The sequence below is a fragment of the Carlito syrichta genome, unplaced genomic scaffold (assembly GCF_000164805.1).
Source record: "Carlito syrichta isolate Samal-C Ts95f unplaced genomic scaffold, Tarsius_syrichta-2.0.1 Scaffold313642, whole genome shotgun sequence".
NCBI lineage: Eukaryota > Metazoa > Chordata > Mammalia > Primates > Tarsiidae > Carlito > Carlito syrichta.
In genome coordinates this window covers 362,129-379,374 of record NW_007257738.1, presented here as the reverse complement: position 1 = coordinate 379,374, position 17,246 = coordinate 362,129, and the positions used below count along the sequence as shown (strand labels likewise).

The 17,246-nt window shown below is 46.9% G+C and overlaps 1 protein-coding gene across 5 annotated transcripts in view; it reads right to left on the bottom strand.

Moving 5' to 3' along the window:
• Positions 1 to 11,303: 11,303 nt before the first annotated feature.
• DOCK9 (dedicator of cytokinesis 9) overlaps positions 11,304 to 17,246 on the bottom strand; it is a 239,202-nt gene continuing 233,259 nt past the window's right edge. For 3 of the 5 annotated variants that reach the window (XM_008070565.2, XM_021718816.1, XM_021718817.1), the window contains 3 exons: positions 14,827 to 14,927; positions 14,575 to 14,713; positions 11,304 to 12,572 (listed from right to left, as the gene is read on the bottom strand). In XM_008070565.2, coding sequence (XP_008068756.1) covers positions 12,450 to 12,572; positions 14,575 to 14,713; positions 14,827 to 14,927 — 363 coding nt within the window. In that variant the 3' untranslated portion in view covers positions 11,304 to 12,449. Of the gene's footprint in view, positions 12,573 to 13,597; positions 13,606 to 14,574; positions 14,714 to 14,826; positions 14,928 to 17,246 lie in introns of all 5 variants that reach the window. The other 2 variants (XM_008070568.2, XM_021718818.1) reach the window with 1 other exon arrangement.

Sequence of the window (17,246 nt, the reverse complement as noted above, 5' to 3'; positions counted from 1 at the left end):
ATGGCAAGTGACTCTTATTGGGTACAGGGCTTCCTTTGGGAGCAATGAAAATGCTTTGCAATTAGATAGTGGTGAGAGTTGCATGACTCTGTGCATTTACTAAAAATGACCAAACTGTATACTTTCAAAGGTGAGTTTTATGGTTCTATCTCAATTTTTGAAAATATATGAGTTAGAAAGATTGTTTGGGAGGTTCTAACCAAATCATAAGCATGACAGATTGTCACCTAAGTGGACACATCACATAACCATCACCTAAATAAAAATGAGAACATTCCTAGAGCCCCAGAGGTACCCCAGGCGCCTCCCCCTCAGTCACTACCCTCATCCAAAGGGTAACACCAAAGATGAATCTGGGTGGTTTCTGAATCTCCTCTAAATGAAATCACACAGTCTAGTCTGTATTCTCTTTATGCCTGGCTTCGCTCATTCCACATTATGTTTCTGAGATTCATGCATGAGGTTTGTATGCTTACAGCATGTTCATTCTTATTGCAGGGCAGTATGCCATTGGGTTCCAGTCTATTCCAGACCACAGTTTATTAGTTTGGATGGACATTTGAGTTGTCTCTAGCTTTCAGTTACTAGTGTTGTGAACATTTCTGTACATGTCTTTTGAAATACATACGTAAAACATTCCTCTTGGATATATTCTGCAGATTTCTGGGTCATAAGATATGTGTACAATCAGTTTTAGGAATAATGTCAAATAGTTTTCCTAAGTGTACCGATTTATACTCCCACCAGCAAAATATCAGACTCCCATGGGTTTTCTTTCAAGGCAAAAATATAAAACATGTGGTCCTTAGTATGTCAAGAAAGATAGGACTGTGGTATTAGATTTTTTTTCTTTTTTCTTTTTTTTTTTGAGTTGGAGTATCACTCTGACATCCAGGGTGGAGTACAGTGGCACAATCACAGCTCACCGCAGCCTTGACCTTCTGGGCTCCAGTTCCTCCTGCCTCAGCCTCCTGAGTAGCTGGGACTATCAGTAGAGGTGTATCACCAAGTCCGGCTAATTTTTTGTAGAGACAAGGTCTCACTATTTTGCCTAGGCTGGTCTTGAATCCTGGGCTGAAGCAATCCTCCCGTCTCAGCCTTCCAAAGTGCTGGGATTACAGGTGTGACCCATTGCGTCCGGCCAAGGCATTAGATTTTATACATGGAAAACAAATAAAAACATCTTCTGGAGAAACAGAGATGGGCAGAGAGTATACCTGCATGGTCCCGTGGCCTACATTTACATCCAAGTGGCCTCTGTGATGCATCGTCTCATTGTAAAGACAGACTTTCGGTTGTTTCTCCTGACTTGCAATGTTCTCGTTACCTGTGTTACCAGCTAGAATCCATCTTAGTAGATATTCTTGCTGTGTTAGTTAGTCCCCACGTGTCTGCAGGAGTTCCTGTTTTGATTTCTGCAGCATGCTAGGAACTGTGGTGATCTGGGAGGGGGTCAGATGACGCCCACGCTTGGGGGCTCCAGTGGCAAGCTTTGGACAGTGGAGTTGGCAGATGAAACAAACCCGGTGTACCTTGATCTATGGATCCTGCGTGATGCATGTTTCTCAGATGATGAGATGGAGAACAGGTGATAAAACGTCCCACCAAAGGTGTGAAAAAGGTGCTCAGACTCCCAGGTAGGGAAACAAACTTTATCAATGCACACGGCTCTAAAGAGTCTTTGAAAACTTCCTAGGGAGGAAACATGTCTCTGCACCACAGCTGGGTCTTGGTTGTTTGAGAGACCACCTGGACCAGGTGCCAGGTGGCTTCATGGACAGAGTCACACAACCTATCTAGGGGGCAGGAGTTAGCACCACCATTCTCCAGGTGAGCATGTAGACATTTACTGGGGGTGCTGAAAAACGTATACACATTTAAGAGATGTTGAGAGATGTTTGCTGTAATCAGAAGTGTCTGGACGCTGATGGTAACCACTTTGAGCATCTCTTGTAAGAGCAGAAGTCTGATGTGACTTGTATTCATTTTTTATTATCGGTGTATATTGAGTATTACAATTTTAATTCCTTTCTTAGAATGTCTGCATTTTGGGGGCACCCTCTGTATTAGGCGAGTCTGAAGAGACTCCTCAGAAGAGACCCTGTTTGCACACACACCCAGCTTTAGGAAGGCAAACTCTGCACACAGTAACACCCATCCATTGAGTGTCTAGGATAAAGAATTTTAGGACATTTTGGCCTGAGCTCCCAGGATGACCACCTCAAAACCAGGTGCACTAATAAACACCTGTTCCAGCCATTCCTAGGCAGTGTGAACTTCAGTGGTTCCATCTTGAATAACTAGCTGACCTGGGGGAGTTGGGACTCCGAATGAAATACCGGAAACAGGAAGTTTTCTTGACACCAGCAGGCATCTCCAAATGCAGGCGCTGTCATTAGGAGAGTTGAACTAAGGCCCTCTCGCCTTTAAGGCAGAATTGCCCAGTTCAGGGACCAAGTGATGACTCCAATCTGTCACCTCCAATTCCACTTGGCTCATCTTTGAAGGCTTCTGTTCCGATACTTATGGGTTTGTGACATTTCTTCTGTTGTAGCCTTTTGGTGGCCTGATCCAAGGCGTTCTGATGATGAAGTTAAATAATGTAAACTATTTCCAGTGGAAAACTTACGTCTCGGATTTCAGGCACAAAGCAGGATGATTTCTTTACCTGATTTTCAGTTTGCATGATGAGAAATTTCTAGAACCCTGATGAGCACCCAGAGGGATCGGTAGATCTGAAAATTGAACGACCATCTTTGGGGCTGTTTATTTAAATTCAATTGATCCTTGAGAGGACCCAGGTCAATCAACTTAAACATGGGATGGGTCCAACCCTCAGCCTCTCTGCAGTCGCCCCTCTGCCGGGCCAATCGGGGGGTTTTCCAGAACTCAGAGCTGGTTCTGCTCTCTCTCCTCCTGCCCACCACCATAGCAAAACCTTCTGAGGGTCTCACTGGCCATAGGATAGATCCCAAACTCTCTACTTAGCAAGCTGGATGATTTTCAAAGACCCTCCGAAATCCAGGCTTTTATGATCAAAAGCGCACATCAAAATTTCTTAGTTGGAAAACACACGTCACGCTAAACCTGAAAAAATGACTCCAGAGCTGATATCTAACTGTCCTTTTAAAAATATAAAATCCTGGGCCGGGCACGGTGGCTCACACTTGTAATCTCAGCACTTCAGGAGGCCAAGGCAGAAGGACCGCTTGAGCCCAGGAGTTTGAGGCCAGCCTAGGCAACACAGCAAGACCTTATCTCTCAAAAAAAATCGAAAAGAAAAATTAGCTGGGTATAGTGGCACCTGTCTGTAGTTCCAGCTACTCGCGAAAGGGCTCACCTGGGCCCAGGATGGCAAGGCTGCAGTGAGCCGTGATTGTGCCACTGCACTCCAGCTTGGACAACAGAGCGAGACTCAAATATATATATTTATATATAATCCCAGATCAACCTGCCTTTCCAACAGCTGCATGCAGTTGCCCTCCGAAAGGCTGGGCACAGTGGCATTTGCACCCTTAAAAAGACCCTAAGTGCGGCAGGACTGGGCAGGGTGACCAGAAGCAGATGCCAGGTCTCTGGTTCAGGTCTCTGGGAGCCTGTGGCTGGAACAAGTGCCCTTCACCTCACCCCAGCTCAGCAAGGGAGCCTTCCTCCGGAGGCGAGAGGGCGATCCGCTCTCCCCGTCAGCAGAAACCGCCCCTTTCTTTACAAGGGGACTTTGCTCCATGATCTGAAAGGCCCAGGAACGTGTGAGGGTTTCACATCACCCCTGGGGCCCGGCAGCCCAATGACTCACTTCACAGCAGTGTTCATAAGGACAGGATGGTGGCAGAGGTCTGAACCCTGGTTCCGCAGATAGGACTCTGGGCTCCGCCCGGGAAGGGGTGCCTGGGAGGCTGGTGCCCGCTTATTTGAAAATGTGTTACTAGTTTCTATTGCTCTGAAAGAAAAATGAGACGGTGTCTCAAGAGCTGGACAAATGCCTATCGTCCAGGAACAATGGCGGGTTTCCAGATGGAAAATTAGATGCGCAACTAATGTGAAGAAGATTCCACATAGAGTACTAAGTGTGGTTAACAGGCTACCATTTATCTAAGGAAGTGGAGGATGAATGCATTTGTATGTGTGTCAGTGGAAAAAAATGGAAGGATCATTCAAAACATTGCACATTTGTTTTCTTTGCTTTTTTTTTTTTTTAAATAGGGTCTCACTCTGTTGCCCAGCCTGGAGTGCAGTACCACAATCATAACTCACCACAGTCTTGACCTCTTGAGTTCAGGCAATCCTTCCACCTCAGCCTCCCCAGCAGCCGGGACTACAGGCATGTGCCACCACGTCCAGCCAATTTTAAAAATTTTTTATAGTGATGGGGATCTCGCTGTGTTGCCCAGGCTGGTCTCAAACTCCCAGGCTCAAGCAATCTTGCCACCGCCTCGGCCTCCCAAAGTGCTGGGATCACAGCTGGCGAGCCACCTCGCCCGGCCTTTGTGTATTCATTTTTAAGCCCGTCAAACACCTCTGCCTGATTCAATGACAGGTTGTGGCACAGTTCCTCTGCACTTAGATTCCAAGGCTGCCCCCTAGGTTCCGACTCCAAGGGTCATCCCTCCACTTGGTGAGGTCAAGGTCACATGTGCGTTGGAAAGCAGCAGAGGGACGCAGCCCACCCAGAGATCCATGGAGCAGCAGGTTATCTTGGAGTGGGGTTTTGATTGATATTATTATTTTATGTTTCTTTTCGGGTTGTGGGGTACAGGTGAGGACTTGCTGCCTAAGAAAACCGCGTGCAGGTGAGATTTGGGCTGCTTCTAGTCAACCCTCTCCCCTCCCAGTAGTGAACTTGGCACCCAGCGGGTGGCTGTGCACCCCTTATTCCTCTACTCCCTCCCTTCTCTAGCAGTGCCCAATTTTTGCTGTTCCCCCCTTTGTGCCTGTGTGGCCAATACTTAGGGTCCACTTATGAGTGACAACAGGCAGTATTCTGGTTTCTGTTTCTGAGATAGTTCAAGGGAACTATTTATTTGTTTTTAAAATTTCGGGGTCAGGGCGTATCTGTGCAGGCGGTTACACGGGTACACTGTGTGGAATTTCAAAATGACGGGTGTTCACGTGTGACTCTCCCATTGAGGAATTTCAAACGATGACACGGAGGACAAGAAAATTCCAATGGCGCAGAGGACTCTCTGAGTGGCAGTCGCCTTTCTCAAGGCCCACTCTGCCTCCAGGCACACCTTCACCCAGGCAGCAGGAATCGTGGCAGAAGTCACAGTGACTCGAAACTCGGTTTCCCTCGACACTTGCTATGGGAGGTTCACGTTGGAGTGGGAGTTGGCTGAAGTGAGGGCCCCAACCGGCCGTCCAGGGCGCACACAGGCAGGCAGAGCCAAGACGGCATCAGGGACGGGTTGCTCAATCTGTTTTAAGGAACATGAGCTCCAAGTCAGGGAGAGGTCGATGGGCGTGTCGTTCTAGGTGCTCCTGCACTGGGTTTTCCGGGAACTGGAACTTCTGAAGCTGAGGCTGGCCAGTGATGTGGATCAAGATGCCATGAGAGATTCAGGAGGCAGAGAGAAAATGCCGGGATGAAGTCCACTGAAAAGGGGAGTTATTTGGAAGGGATGAGGGCTAGAGGACTATGAGCATTTTTACACTTCCCATTTATATTTTTCAGTATTTTATATATTTTTCTATGAGGACCAGGTATTGCTTTTTTAACTAGGAAAAAAGTAGAAAGGCGATTTGTATAAAGAGGTGGAGAAAGTATGGGATTTGCCCAGAACATGAAACGATGACCGGGAAGGGATGGCAATCATCAATTCATCTAGTCTAAGCCGCAAAGTCAAGCAGGTCTCAAATGTCTAGAAATCTAGAAAATTTGAGTGCAGAGCCTGGGTGGACTCCGTTCTTCATATTCGGAATATACACATTGAAATAAAATTATAATTTTGAGTTTTGCATAATGCTTTCCTTTAAAAGAGTAGAGCATCTTCTCACCTTCAAAGTTTCCCCCACCCCCCTCTACTTTCAAAAGTGTTCTACATTTTCTCTTGGCTACCAGGGAATTGGGGCTGATTCCATGTTATTTCGTATAAGACACAACTGTCTCTCCCCTCCTTTGGTTAGCTTCCATTCTTGCATGCTTTCTAAATGATTTTATTTGACACGTCTTTATTACAAGCTTCCTCCAATCCTCTTGAGAGTGGGTATAATGGCAGTAAATGATCTTAGTTGACAGAGAAACTCTATGAGTTCAAGAGGAACAGGGCTCTTTCTCATTCGCAGATGTCCAAGCTGATGCTCAGAGACAGTGATGGGATTTCATGCTTGATTCGCTGGGCTAGAATTCAACCTCTCAGACCCCTTATCCAGAGGCTTTGCACGATGCCCAGAGAGGTAAGGCCATGAGGATGGCTCTCTGTAACCACTTGTCAGGGATGGTGACAGGAAGAGACCTATTTCCTCCCACTCGTGACCACTCCCCATCTGGAAAGTGGGAGCAGTTTAGCAGGCAACATGGACACTGAGAGGCATGTTCTCAGAACCAGTCAGACAAGGCCACCCAGCCGAGAGCAGTGACAATCAACATTGCCCAATCTTGGTTTCAGACCAAGGGCTGGTTCCTCCAAAGACTCGCTGTTCTCATTTCCAACCTGGTGTGGTGACATTTCTCTTCCCACCTCAGAGCCCTCTGAGGTCCTAACCTCTACACACGTCCCTGGAGAAGCTGTGACTGTCCTCCCGTGTTGCTGGGAATCTCTCTGCGAGTTTGCCTGGACGGCCATCACAAAGCACCGCAGACCGGGGGGGGGCTTCAACACCACACACTTACGGTCTCATGGTTCTGGAGGCTGGAAGTTCCAGATCAAGTTGGCAGCAGGGTTGGTCCCTCCTGAGGGCGTGAGGGAAGGATCTCTGTCAGGCCTCTCTCCTTGGCTTGCAGATGGCATCTTCTCCCTGTGTCTTCACTCCATCTTTCTTCTGTGTGTATCTGTGTCCCTTCTTACAAGGACACATTGGAGTAAGGCTCCCCCTACTGACCTCATGCTGACTTAGCTACCTCCGTAAAGACCCTATCTCGAAATACAGTCACATTCTGAGGTGCTGGAGGTTAGCACTTCGACATAAGAATTTTGAGGAGGCCTCAATTCAGCCCACAATGCTTGCCTTCCATCTCCACGGAGGCCTACATTGCCAGGTGGCCCTCAGCCGACTTGGGAGTATGGAGCCGACCAGGTCCTCATCGGACAAATCTTCCCCATTCCCTGCGTGACCTCTGGCATTTGATTTCCTCATAGGAAACTGCCTCCTACCTGACAGGATTGTTCTGAGGATCAAGAGTAGCACTGTCTGTACAGTGCTGACACCGGGGAGGAACTTGAGAACAAGCTATGAGTAACACTGACCAAAGCAATCGGCTTTTGGGAGGAGGGTGGCCCACACCGGCTCTGGCTCAGAGCTGATGGGTCAATCACACCCATGCCGTGCCAGGCCGGTGTGGGCAGCTCCTCACCGAGTGGCTCACCTTGAAGGGCTCAGCTCCACGCCTTGTGTACAAGATGCTGCATCATTGGCTTCTCATGTCTCGGGCCTGGGTCTGGGCACTGGTTTCAGGGCCGCCATGGCCCTGTTTCTAAGACCTAGCAATTCAGCCCGGTGTCTTCACCGGTGGCTACCTCTGCCAAGCACGGAAAGTTCCTCGCTCAACCACAGGTGACTCCACCATGGTCCCCATGTCCACCAGCGGGACCACATTCCAGGTTACTTTTACCTGACACAGACTTCAAGAAACAACCATTGTCCTTGTCTCCTCCAAACGTGACGAGGCCACTTCTCAGCCTCCATGATCCCGTGGCAGGGCTCCTCCTTCCTATTCGACTTCTAGACACTCCTGCCTTCCCCACCACACACTCGTAGAAGCCTCTCGACCTTCCCATGTCCCAGGGGAGCTACTCACCTCGTGGCCTCCCCGGTCCAACGTTCAGTCCCCCAAGCTTTCAGTGGTGGACCCCAAACTTAGGAGCCCTCTCTCTCAACCCTAATTCCATCCGTCAGCACTGCCTTCTGGGTCTGTTCAGAATCCAGGCCCGCTCAGCCCTTGCGCTCTGCCCCATGGCAACCCAGGAGGGCTTTCCAGGCCACTGTCACAGCTCCCAGATGGCTCTTCCTTCCCTTGCTCCCGACAATCTCTTCTTCACAGGGCAGCCACACCGGTCTTAAAGAAACGGAGTCTGATCGCGTCAATACCAGATGTTCAAAGCCTTCCACCTCTTTCCATTTTAGCACAAAACACAATCTTGAAAGGCCCGCTGGGCCCTGGGGACCCAGCTCCTGTCCACACACCTACACCCCCCGCCATGCCCTCCCCGGATGCTCTGTGAACAGGCCGCACCACACCTCTGTTCCCTCGGCCGAAACCTTTCCCCTCAAGTCCTGAGGGGCTCGCCTTTCACTGCGTCCTTGATGTCCCCGATCCAAGGCCTCCCCTGACCACCACAAACCGACCGGCCACTTCCGCCCCACACCAGCCCTCCCCCGTCCCCTCCCCGCAGCCCTGCTTTGTTTCACCCCCAGGGCGCCACCTAGCCAATCAAATGTCCCTTGTCCCTTGCTTGTCTCCCTTCAGGACACCCACTCCACAGGGGGCACTTGGTTTTGGTCACGGATGAGTGCCTAGAGCTTAGAACCATGCTCAGCAAGGTAGGCCCTCAGCAAAGACACACCCAGAAAATGAAGGCGACTTTTCCAAAGTTGCTTATGAATTCAAAAGATTCACAAAGGTGGGGTGGGCGCGGGCGCTCATGCCTGCAATCCCAGCGCTTTGGGAGGCCGAGACGGGTGGATTGCTTGAGGCCAGGCCTTTGAGACCAAGCCAGGGCCACATAGTGAGCCGGTCTCTACAAAAAAATCCAAAAAGTTTAGCTGGCCATGGTCCATGGACCTGTAGTTCCAGCTACTTAGGAGGCTGAGGTGGGAGGATCGCCTGAGCCTGGGAGTTTGAGGCTGCAGTGAGCTGTGATTGCACCATTTTTGTTTTTTTAAGTCAGAAGCACCCAGGCTGAAGTGCAGAGGCTCACTCACAGCCACTGCAGCCTCGAACTGCTGGGCTCAGGGAATCTTTCTGCCTCAGCCTTCCAAGTAGCTGGAACTACTACCGGCGTGTGCCACCACACCTGGCTAGTTTTATGATTTATTGTAGAGACAGGTCTCGGGTTGATCTTGAACCCCTTGGCTCAGGCAATCCTCTCACCTCGGCCTCCGTGAGGCACCTGGCTGTGAATGCACCACCGAGCACCAGCCTAGGCGACAGAGCAAGAACCTGTCTCTAAAAAGAAAAAAAGAAAAAGGATTAAAAACGTAAACTCTCACAGTGGGACACTATGCAGTGGCTTGAGGAGTATAGTATTTACTGTCACAGAAGTTTTCTAAGACAAAACAACGCTGCCAGTGACTGAGATCTCCCGGAGGTGAATGTACACACAGCTGTCCATGTGGCCATGTGGACTCAGTCCCTGGAGGAAGGCTGTTTTGGGGGTTGAGCTGCTGCCTTCCTGTATCTCTTTGCACTTCTCTCTGTACTGAAATTTTTTTTTTTTTTTTTTTAGTTGGAGTCTCACTCTGTCACCCAGACTGGAGTGCAGTGGCCACTCCCGGCCACCGCAGCCTCGACCTGCTGGGCTCCGGCGATCCTTCCGCCTCAGCCTTCCGAGTAGCTGGAACTACAGGCGTGTGCTACCACGCCCGGCTAATTTTTTACTACAAATCTTTCCCAAGAAATTGCTCCTTTAATGTGTAACTTCGTGTCGAACTTAAGATTTTGCACATAAACGAAAACAGGTTTTTAACTGATATGAATGTGCTTCACTGTAGAGTCAACAGGAGATGTCCTGAGCTTAGAGATGGTTCCTTTTTCTTCTGTTGTGGTGAGGGTTGGCCACCTTCCAAATTCAACCTTATCTGACAGGGACTCTTTCTAGACTTTTATTGATCTTCCTACGTGGTAACCTGAATTTTATGGCTTCTAAATGAAGCATTTATGACTAGAAAATCCAGCTCAGTGACTCTTCTATGTACCCCTGATGACATTAGAGTCAAGGATTATTACCTTGCCCTGGTATGGCAGAGACCTAGAGCAGACCTATGCTAGATACGTCTAAATGGCCGAAGAATGGGCTACCACGGCCCTTTCTCATCTTTCATCTCTTCAAGTCCTTTTCTCTTTACTACTGATAAACAGTGTGGCCAGGTGTGGTGGCTCATACCTGCAATCCCAGCACTTTGGGAGGCTGAGGTGGGAGGATCACTTAAGCCCAGGAGTTCGAGACCAGCTTGGGCAACGTACCGAGACCCTGTCTCTACAAAAAATGTTTAAAAAAATTAGCCAGGTGTGGTGGTGCATGCTTGTCGTCCCAGCGATTTGGGAGGCAGAGGTGGAAGGATTACCACAGCCCAGGGGGTTGATGTTGTGGTGAGAGTGACCCATGATCGTGCCACTGCACTCCAGCCTAGGTGACAGAGTGAGACCTCAACTCAAAAAAAAACAAAAGCAAACAAAACAGTAAATGTTTCAGATGCCACCAGATCCTTAGCCATGGGTGCTCAAGGGGTACACCAGATCACAAGCTTTTCTCCTTAATTAGATATATAAAAAGACAGCCCTCACAGCCCTTCAAATAGTAAAGCCAGTTGTTTTATATTTTGTAAAAAGTCTCCTCTTCCTTTCATCACTGGAACTATATGGAACGGAGTTACAACAAACCAACCTACCTGCCAGGGTCACTGGGCGCACCAGAAACTGGACCAGTATCTGAAATCTGAGACATCACATGACCCAGTTCAGAGTTCATGAGGATGTGTGACCACCTGTGGCTGCCTGTGCATTATCCCAGAGGAATCCTCAAGAGCAAGCAAGGGGGAGGATAAAGATGGAAGCCTTGCCATAGCTGACGAGGAAAACCCAGAGATAATAAAGGATCTACGTGTTTTGGGGAATAACTGGTACAGTTTGGAGCCAGACCACAGTCCAACAGAGCATTTGGTCACATCCTCTGGAGTAACAAGATCCCTAGACCTGAAGTCTGGAATCTATCATGGAAACTTCCAGAAAAGCAGAGAAACAGGTACTATGATTTCCCACGCACCCAACCTTAGCTACAACAACCACCAGCATTTTGTCAGCCTGGCTTTATACACTCACTTTTCTCTCAAGTATTTAAAAAACTTCAGATTGCCATGTTATGTCATCCCCAAAGATGTCAGCATACTGGCCCTCTTGGGACTGTCAGACAATAAATACCCAGCATTACTACTGGAAAATCAGCAATGTTACTTTTAATACAGATGTGGTACAGAATGTGTAATTACAGCAGGGCAGCAATTCCAGTTAAATAAAATTAAAAACCTTTATTTCCCCAAATATAAAATTACTAAATTAATGTCTTAAAATAGAACATGGTGAAAGCTTTACATTATACTACCATTCACCACAGGATTTATGATTTACCAATTACATACTCCATTTTGGCAAAGGACGAAGTTTTTGAAACAGTTTATGAACTAATAAAGCAAAGACTGTATACATCTCCATATTGCACTTTTTTTATGTACAAGAATAAAACAGGAAGGTCAAAGTTATCGCATCTACTACAACAGCACGAATGTGTCACAATTAAACAGAATGCAGAAGCTGATGTGAGTATTAAAAATGTAGAAATGTAATACATATATATGTACAGAGTGCCGAGGCTGTATTAACAAATGATATGTACATAACAATATACTGTACTTTTTTTTAAAACTTTTTAGCATAGTTGTTTATTAATACAGGCCTTTGGTTCTAAACTGCTTGACTAGTTTTAAGCTCACATCGTTTCTTTAAGCTTTCATAGTTTAAATGCAAGGAAATGAGTATAAAAGCACTAAATCGCCTGGTTCACTGGTACAAAAATGACAATGGTCAGTTCCCTTAGGTCATCAAAAACTAGTCACAAAAATAGTTCTTGTATTCAACCTGAATGTGCCACAGGAAAAAAAATATTTTCAAGATTTTCCAGCTTAGCCTGGAGGCAGAAGGTCCCCGAGGCGTTAATATCAGTGCTACCATCCCTGCTGCAAACATCCCAGAACATCTTTTTTTTCTTTAGGCCTTTTATTTTAATACTACTCTGTAAGGAAGAATAACATTTAACTCTAGCTTGAGAGTGTCTACCACACACCTCTGTTAAGACACAATGAACATCTTGAATATTGCCAGTGAGATTTAAAAAAATATGTGCACCCTCTTAAGACTCCTATAGAAAATCTGCTAAGAAATAACACAATTCATTACCTTTCTCCCCCCTTCCCCTTGGCTTCTTTCTCCCTGTGCTCGGTCTCCCCAGTGATTAGCTTTGGAAGTCATCCTGAGTTTGCAAATGACAAAGCAAGTCCCCCACGTGGTCCATGAGGCGCGATCACACGACTGAGGACGAGCTGGTCATCCCGTGAACCATTGTGCTTGTTGGAGTCCCACTGATGGCGTTGAAGATATGCAGGGAATTTGGTAAAACGCTCGCCTTCTCCTCCAGGGGGCAGATCTCGAGGCACAGAAGAAACACAACATTACCAACGCATAACACCCCAGCCAGACAATTCTCAACATGGTGCATGCATGTCACACACTCAAGGGGTCACCCGATGGTCACTCCATCACCGTGAGTGACGGTCACCAGAGAGCTTGGCTTTGGCAGTTCGCAGAGGGAGACTTTCAGTTTATCTAATAAATGACCGTTTTCGGACCAGGATTGGAAGGAAAAAGTCAAGAACAGTACGTTTTTCCTTTACAAGTTGGTGAGCGGAGAGCCTTCTAGACTCACCGGGTCCAAAGGCAACTTGAGGTCTACCTTACACAAGCCTGACTAGGACATAGCCAGGTCTTGACCTTGAAAATGCTTTTTGAAATGAATTTGGAGCATCTGTGTTTCTCCTGGCCCCTTTTTTCAGGGCCTTATAGATTTCATCTTGGGAAAGAGAGGGTGCTACCCTTCCGACCCTGAACAAATACCTTTCTACACCCCATGGAAGGAATCTGGGTGTAAGTCTTGACCCCCAGCCAGGTGGAGACCAATAAGAACATGCACACACAAAAAGCAGTCTCCCCCCCAGTCACAACACTTTTTTTTTTTAAAGGGTTCAATCTTCATAGCGTTGATGTAATGAGACGTTTAGGTACAGCTGAGAGGAAAGCGCTGCATTAAACGTCCACAACACTCTGGGAGTTTACCAGCTTCACCCCACAATCTCTTCCTGCTTTCATCTTTTATAGCCAAATGTTGGTGTCCACTGACCAAGCTCCCCATTCTACAGGGATCTGGAAGCTCTATGGGAAAGATCTCAAGTTTTCCCCAAAATGTGTTCCCAAGATACTCTCCCTTTCTGCTTAATCATTCACACATCCGTTTCTCTAATCATTTCCAATTTTTCCTGTTTTTAAAAAATATTCAGAAGAGGGCTGCTCTCCTCTGCACGTGCAACGTCTGCCATTGCGCAAACTCAGTAATAGCCTTCGGTGAGCCAGTTTATATGAGTTAACTGGAAAAATAAAACTGAAAATTGACATTACCATCCCATCTGAATTGTTAGCATGGAGGAGAAAAAAAGCAAGTGAGTTAAAGCTCATACACTGAAGTTCGTTTCCTGCAACGGAAATGTCTTCACTGAATTGTCACATGCTAGTATAAACTGAGACAAATGACCCTGCTTCTGCTTCGCAAGACTGAAGGAGAGCAACGCATGGAACAGACGCAACCGGTTATGTGTTATCAAGGCACTACCGGTAACTACAAAGACTAGGGCGACGGTGACTCGGACAAAGGCACTGTGGTATGTGGAGAACGAACTTCTCACAAAACAGTAACGTAGATGCCGTTCTTGGACATGCACGTGGTGCCCTGATCACCTGTCTCCTCTGGTGACTATGGAGCCCACAGGCAGACTCCTACTGAAGGAATGCATGCAGGAAGGACAGAGCAGCAAAGTCGCAGGGAAGACGCCCATAGTGACAAGGAGCATGAGGGAAGCAGCCACGAGAGCCCACTGGGGCACCCGGGTCAGTTGTAAAGAACCAGAAACCGAACAGCCCCATATTTTAAATGGCAAAAGACTCTCAATGCAACAGAACATTCCTTAAAACAGGTTGGTAAGCCTGTTCATTCATAGGATTGAAGGACTAAAGAAAGCCGAAGAACAGCATGTGTATTGGTGTGTGTGTGTGTTTTTTCCTTTTTTCTTTTTAATAGATTGGAGTGAGGAGAGAGAAAGCTGATGACACAGGCCGCCTCTAGGAGCAGTGATGAGGTGGGTCCGCTCTCCCCTGGTTGCTTTAGCTAATAACAGAAGGGCAATCTGTTAGCGGTTCCCCAAATTTCCTGGGGCCAGAGAGTAGCAGGAGTGTGGTATGGTACATTTTTCTTCAGATATAAAAACTCTAGAAGAATATGGGAAGGCCTGGGTCATCAGAGGGTGTCCTTGAGACCGCCAACTAATGGCATTTCCTAGACAAGAAGAACTTCAAGTTGCCAGAGCCAGGGTGGCACCTACCTGCTCGTGCATGATTTCAGAAAGCTCTTTTGCCATTTCCCTGTAGTTGGCCTTCATTTCTTCCTGGTACTCCAACTGGTCTTCTTTAATCAGACGCTCATTGACTGCTAAGGCTTGACCGCAAGCTTCCACAAATTGCCTAAAATGATGCAGGAGGGGGAAATAAAGGCATGCAGAGGACAAAGAATGGGAACAACAGTAGCGTCTCTCTCCTGAATACGCACTTGAGAAGGCATTTTCAGTGTGCCTTACCTGAACACTTCCTTAAGCAGCTTCACTTTATTGTCAGGATACCTTTTTGTGTTTGTGTCATCTAAGAAAGCTCGGGCATATGCTAGTGGACCAGCATTGACCTAGACAGAGAGCAAAGATTTTAAGTTACATTGGGAAGGAAATTCCTATGATCACTTGGTCAGTTTCAGTTGGCATGCACCAACAGGCCTATTTAAGTGAGTTGTTCATGACACCTGTCTTCTAGGAACTCAAAGCCCAAAAGAAAACCAACCATAAGGCTCACGCAGTTATATGTGGATTGATCTCATCATCTCAGCTATCCCCAGGGCACCTGTGGTGACAGTTCATTTTATGTGAGAAGAAACCAACACTTGGAAAACACAGGGGCCTGTTCAAGCTTGAATAGCCAAGCAAAACACAGGAGATCACGGCCCAAGGCTTCCAACTCCATGAAAAGGATTCATATTAAGGTATGCAAGCCCTGGAATTAGTGCTACGTTACACTGAAATAACAGGTCAATCTGGGGAACTCAGTGAAAAATGGAAAATTAGGGAATATATGTCAGTTTTTAAAAACCAACCATTCACTTCGTTGAACTGTGTAGACAGCCCTGGGCAAAGTGGTTTGCTGTCCTTGGGCAAAGCTACCGTTTGAGGCGTGCTGAAGAGCTGATCGTTAAGTGCATTTAGCATATGGTGAGTGACCAGAATGCTGCATCTCTCTTTCAACTGGCTAAGAAGAGTTCTCCAAAGTTGGATAAGACAGGAAATATAGGAGTGTGAAGAGAAATAAGGTTGGAAACACTGGGATGAGAAGGAGAATGATCTAGGCACCTGAGACAGCCTGGGAAAGGACTGGACCATGTTATCACTGCACAGCTTTTCTGGGAAGGCTTGGAAAGCAAGGAGTGAGAGAGAGCTGTCTGTGGTTCTGAGCCATGGTTTGCAAGACTTGGACAGCAAGGGCAGGAGAGCTAGGCCACGGCACTCACACCCCACGTGAGGAGACAGGAGGTTCCAGACACAGTGGTTGGGGTCACCTGAGACAGGAGCAACTCGTGAACCACTAGCGATAACTGACCGCATGGGGACAAGACGCGGTATCTGGCTGGTGTGTGCAGAGGAATTTTGTTAGTAACTTGAGGACAATCCAAATGACCGAGCATCTAAAATGGTCAAGACAGTCCCTTTTAGTAAGATACAGTCAGGCACGGTGGCTCAAACCTGTATTCCCAGCACTTTGGGAGGTCGAGGTGAGAGGATTGCCTGAGGCTGCGGGTTCGAGATCAGCCTGGGCAACATGGTGAGACCTTGTCTCTATAATAAATAATTTAAAAAATTAGTCAGGCATAGTAGTGCATGCCTATAGTTCCGGCTACTTGGAAGGCTGAGCCCAGCAGGTCGACGCTGGGGTAGTCATGAGCATGGCACTCTAGCCTGGGAGACAGAGTGAGACTCCAACCCCCACCCCCCAAAAGAAGGTACAAACAGGAAACTGAAGAGACTTCATAAGGTCTAATACAACAAGATCTTGGAATGCAGCACCAAGAAGCCACACAGATAGCTCTCTCCTATAAAGCAGTAGACCCAGAAAGAATTATGGAAATACACAGCTTCAGAAAGTTAATTTCTCTGGCTCCAACTTTGTTACCTTGGTAGGTACAAGTATAAATGTAAACACCTCATTTCAACCCAGAATTCCTGGCTTTGTGAGATGACTGGGATTTTGTAAAATTCTAAGGTCACTAAGGGCGCGGAGTATTTTGCCCTTTAGAAAGCTCAACGGTCCAGCCCCACCCTTTACCGGCACCCCACCCTTCTTCTGGCCTTTCCAAGAAGGCTGGACGGTCCCAGGCCACATGACTGAGAGGTTCTGTTTTTAGCATAGAACACTGTGGCCCCTGGCCCTGTTATGTAATCACTCACATGGCTGGAGTATTTATGTTTACGTATTTATGTTTACTAGCTAACTTATTTTGGCAAAGTCTTTCAGGCCATAAGGAAAGAGATTAAAAACATCTGTAAATACTCTTGTGGTAAATGACATTTAGAAAAATGTTAGGCAACAGCTCATGGTTCTTTAGTATGGATCTAATAAAAAGTTGACAAAATATGATTTCAGAAAATGAGTGGAAAAAAACCCCAAACCTGTATATTATAATATTTTTGTAATTTTCTCAAGCATACCCTTCTTGAAAGAGAAAACAATGGGACACACACAGAGATATACATATAAACAAACATGTACTTGAATTATTTATAAATACTTAAAAATATCAATAAAACAAAATGTCACCTATTGTCACTGGAGGGAGGTAGTTTAACATTTACCAGCCACCTAGGAAACTGTATACATAAGGCAATTTCTTCTAAATCTCTTTTTTTTTTTTTGAGTTGGACTCTCACTCTGTCGCCCAGACTGGAGTACAGTGGCCGCT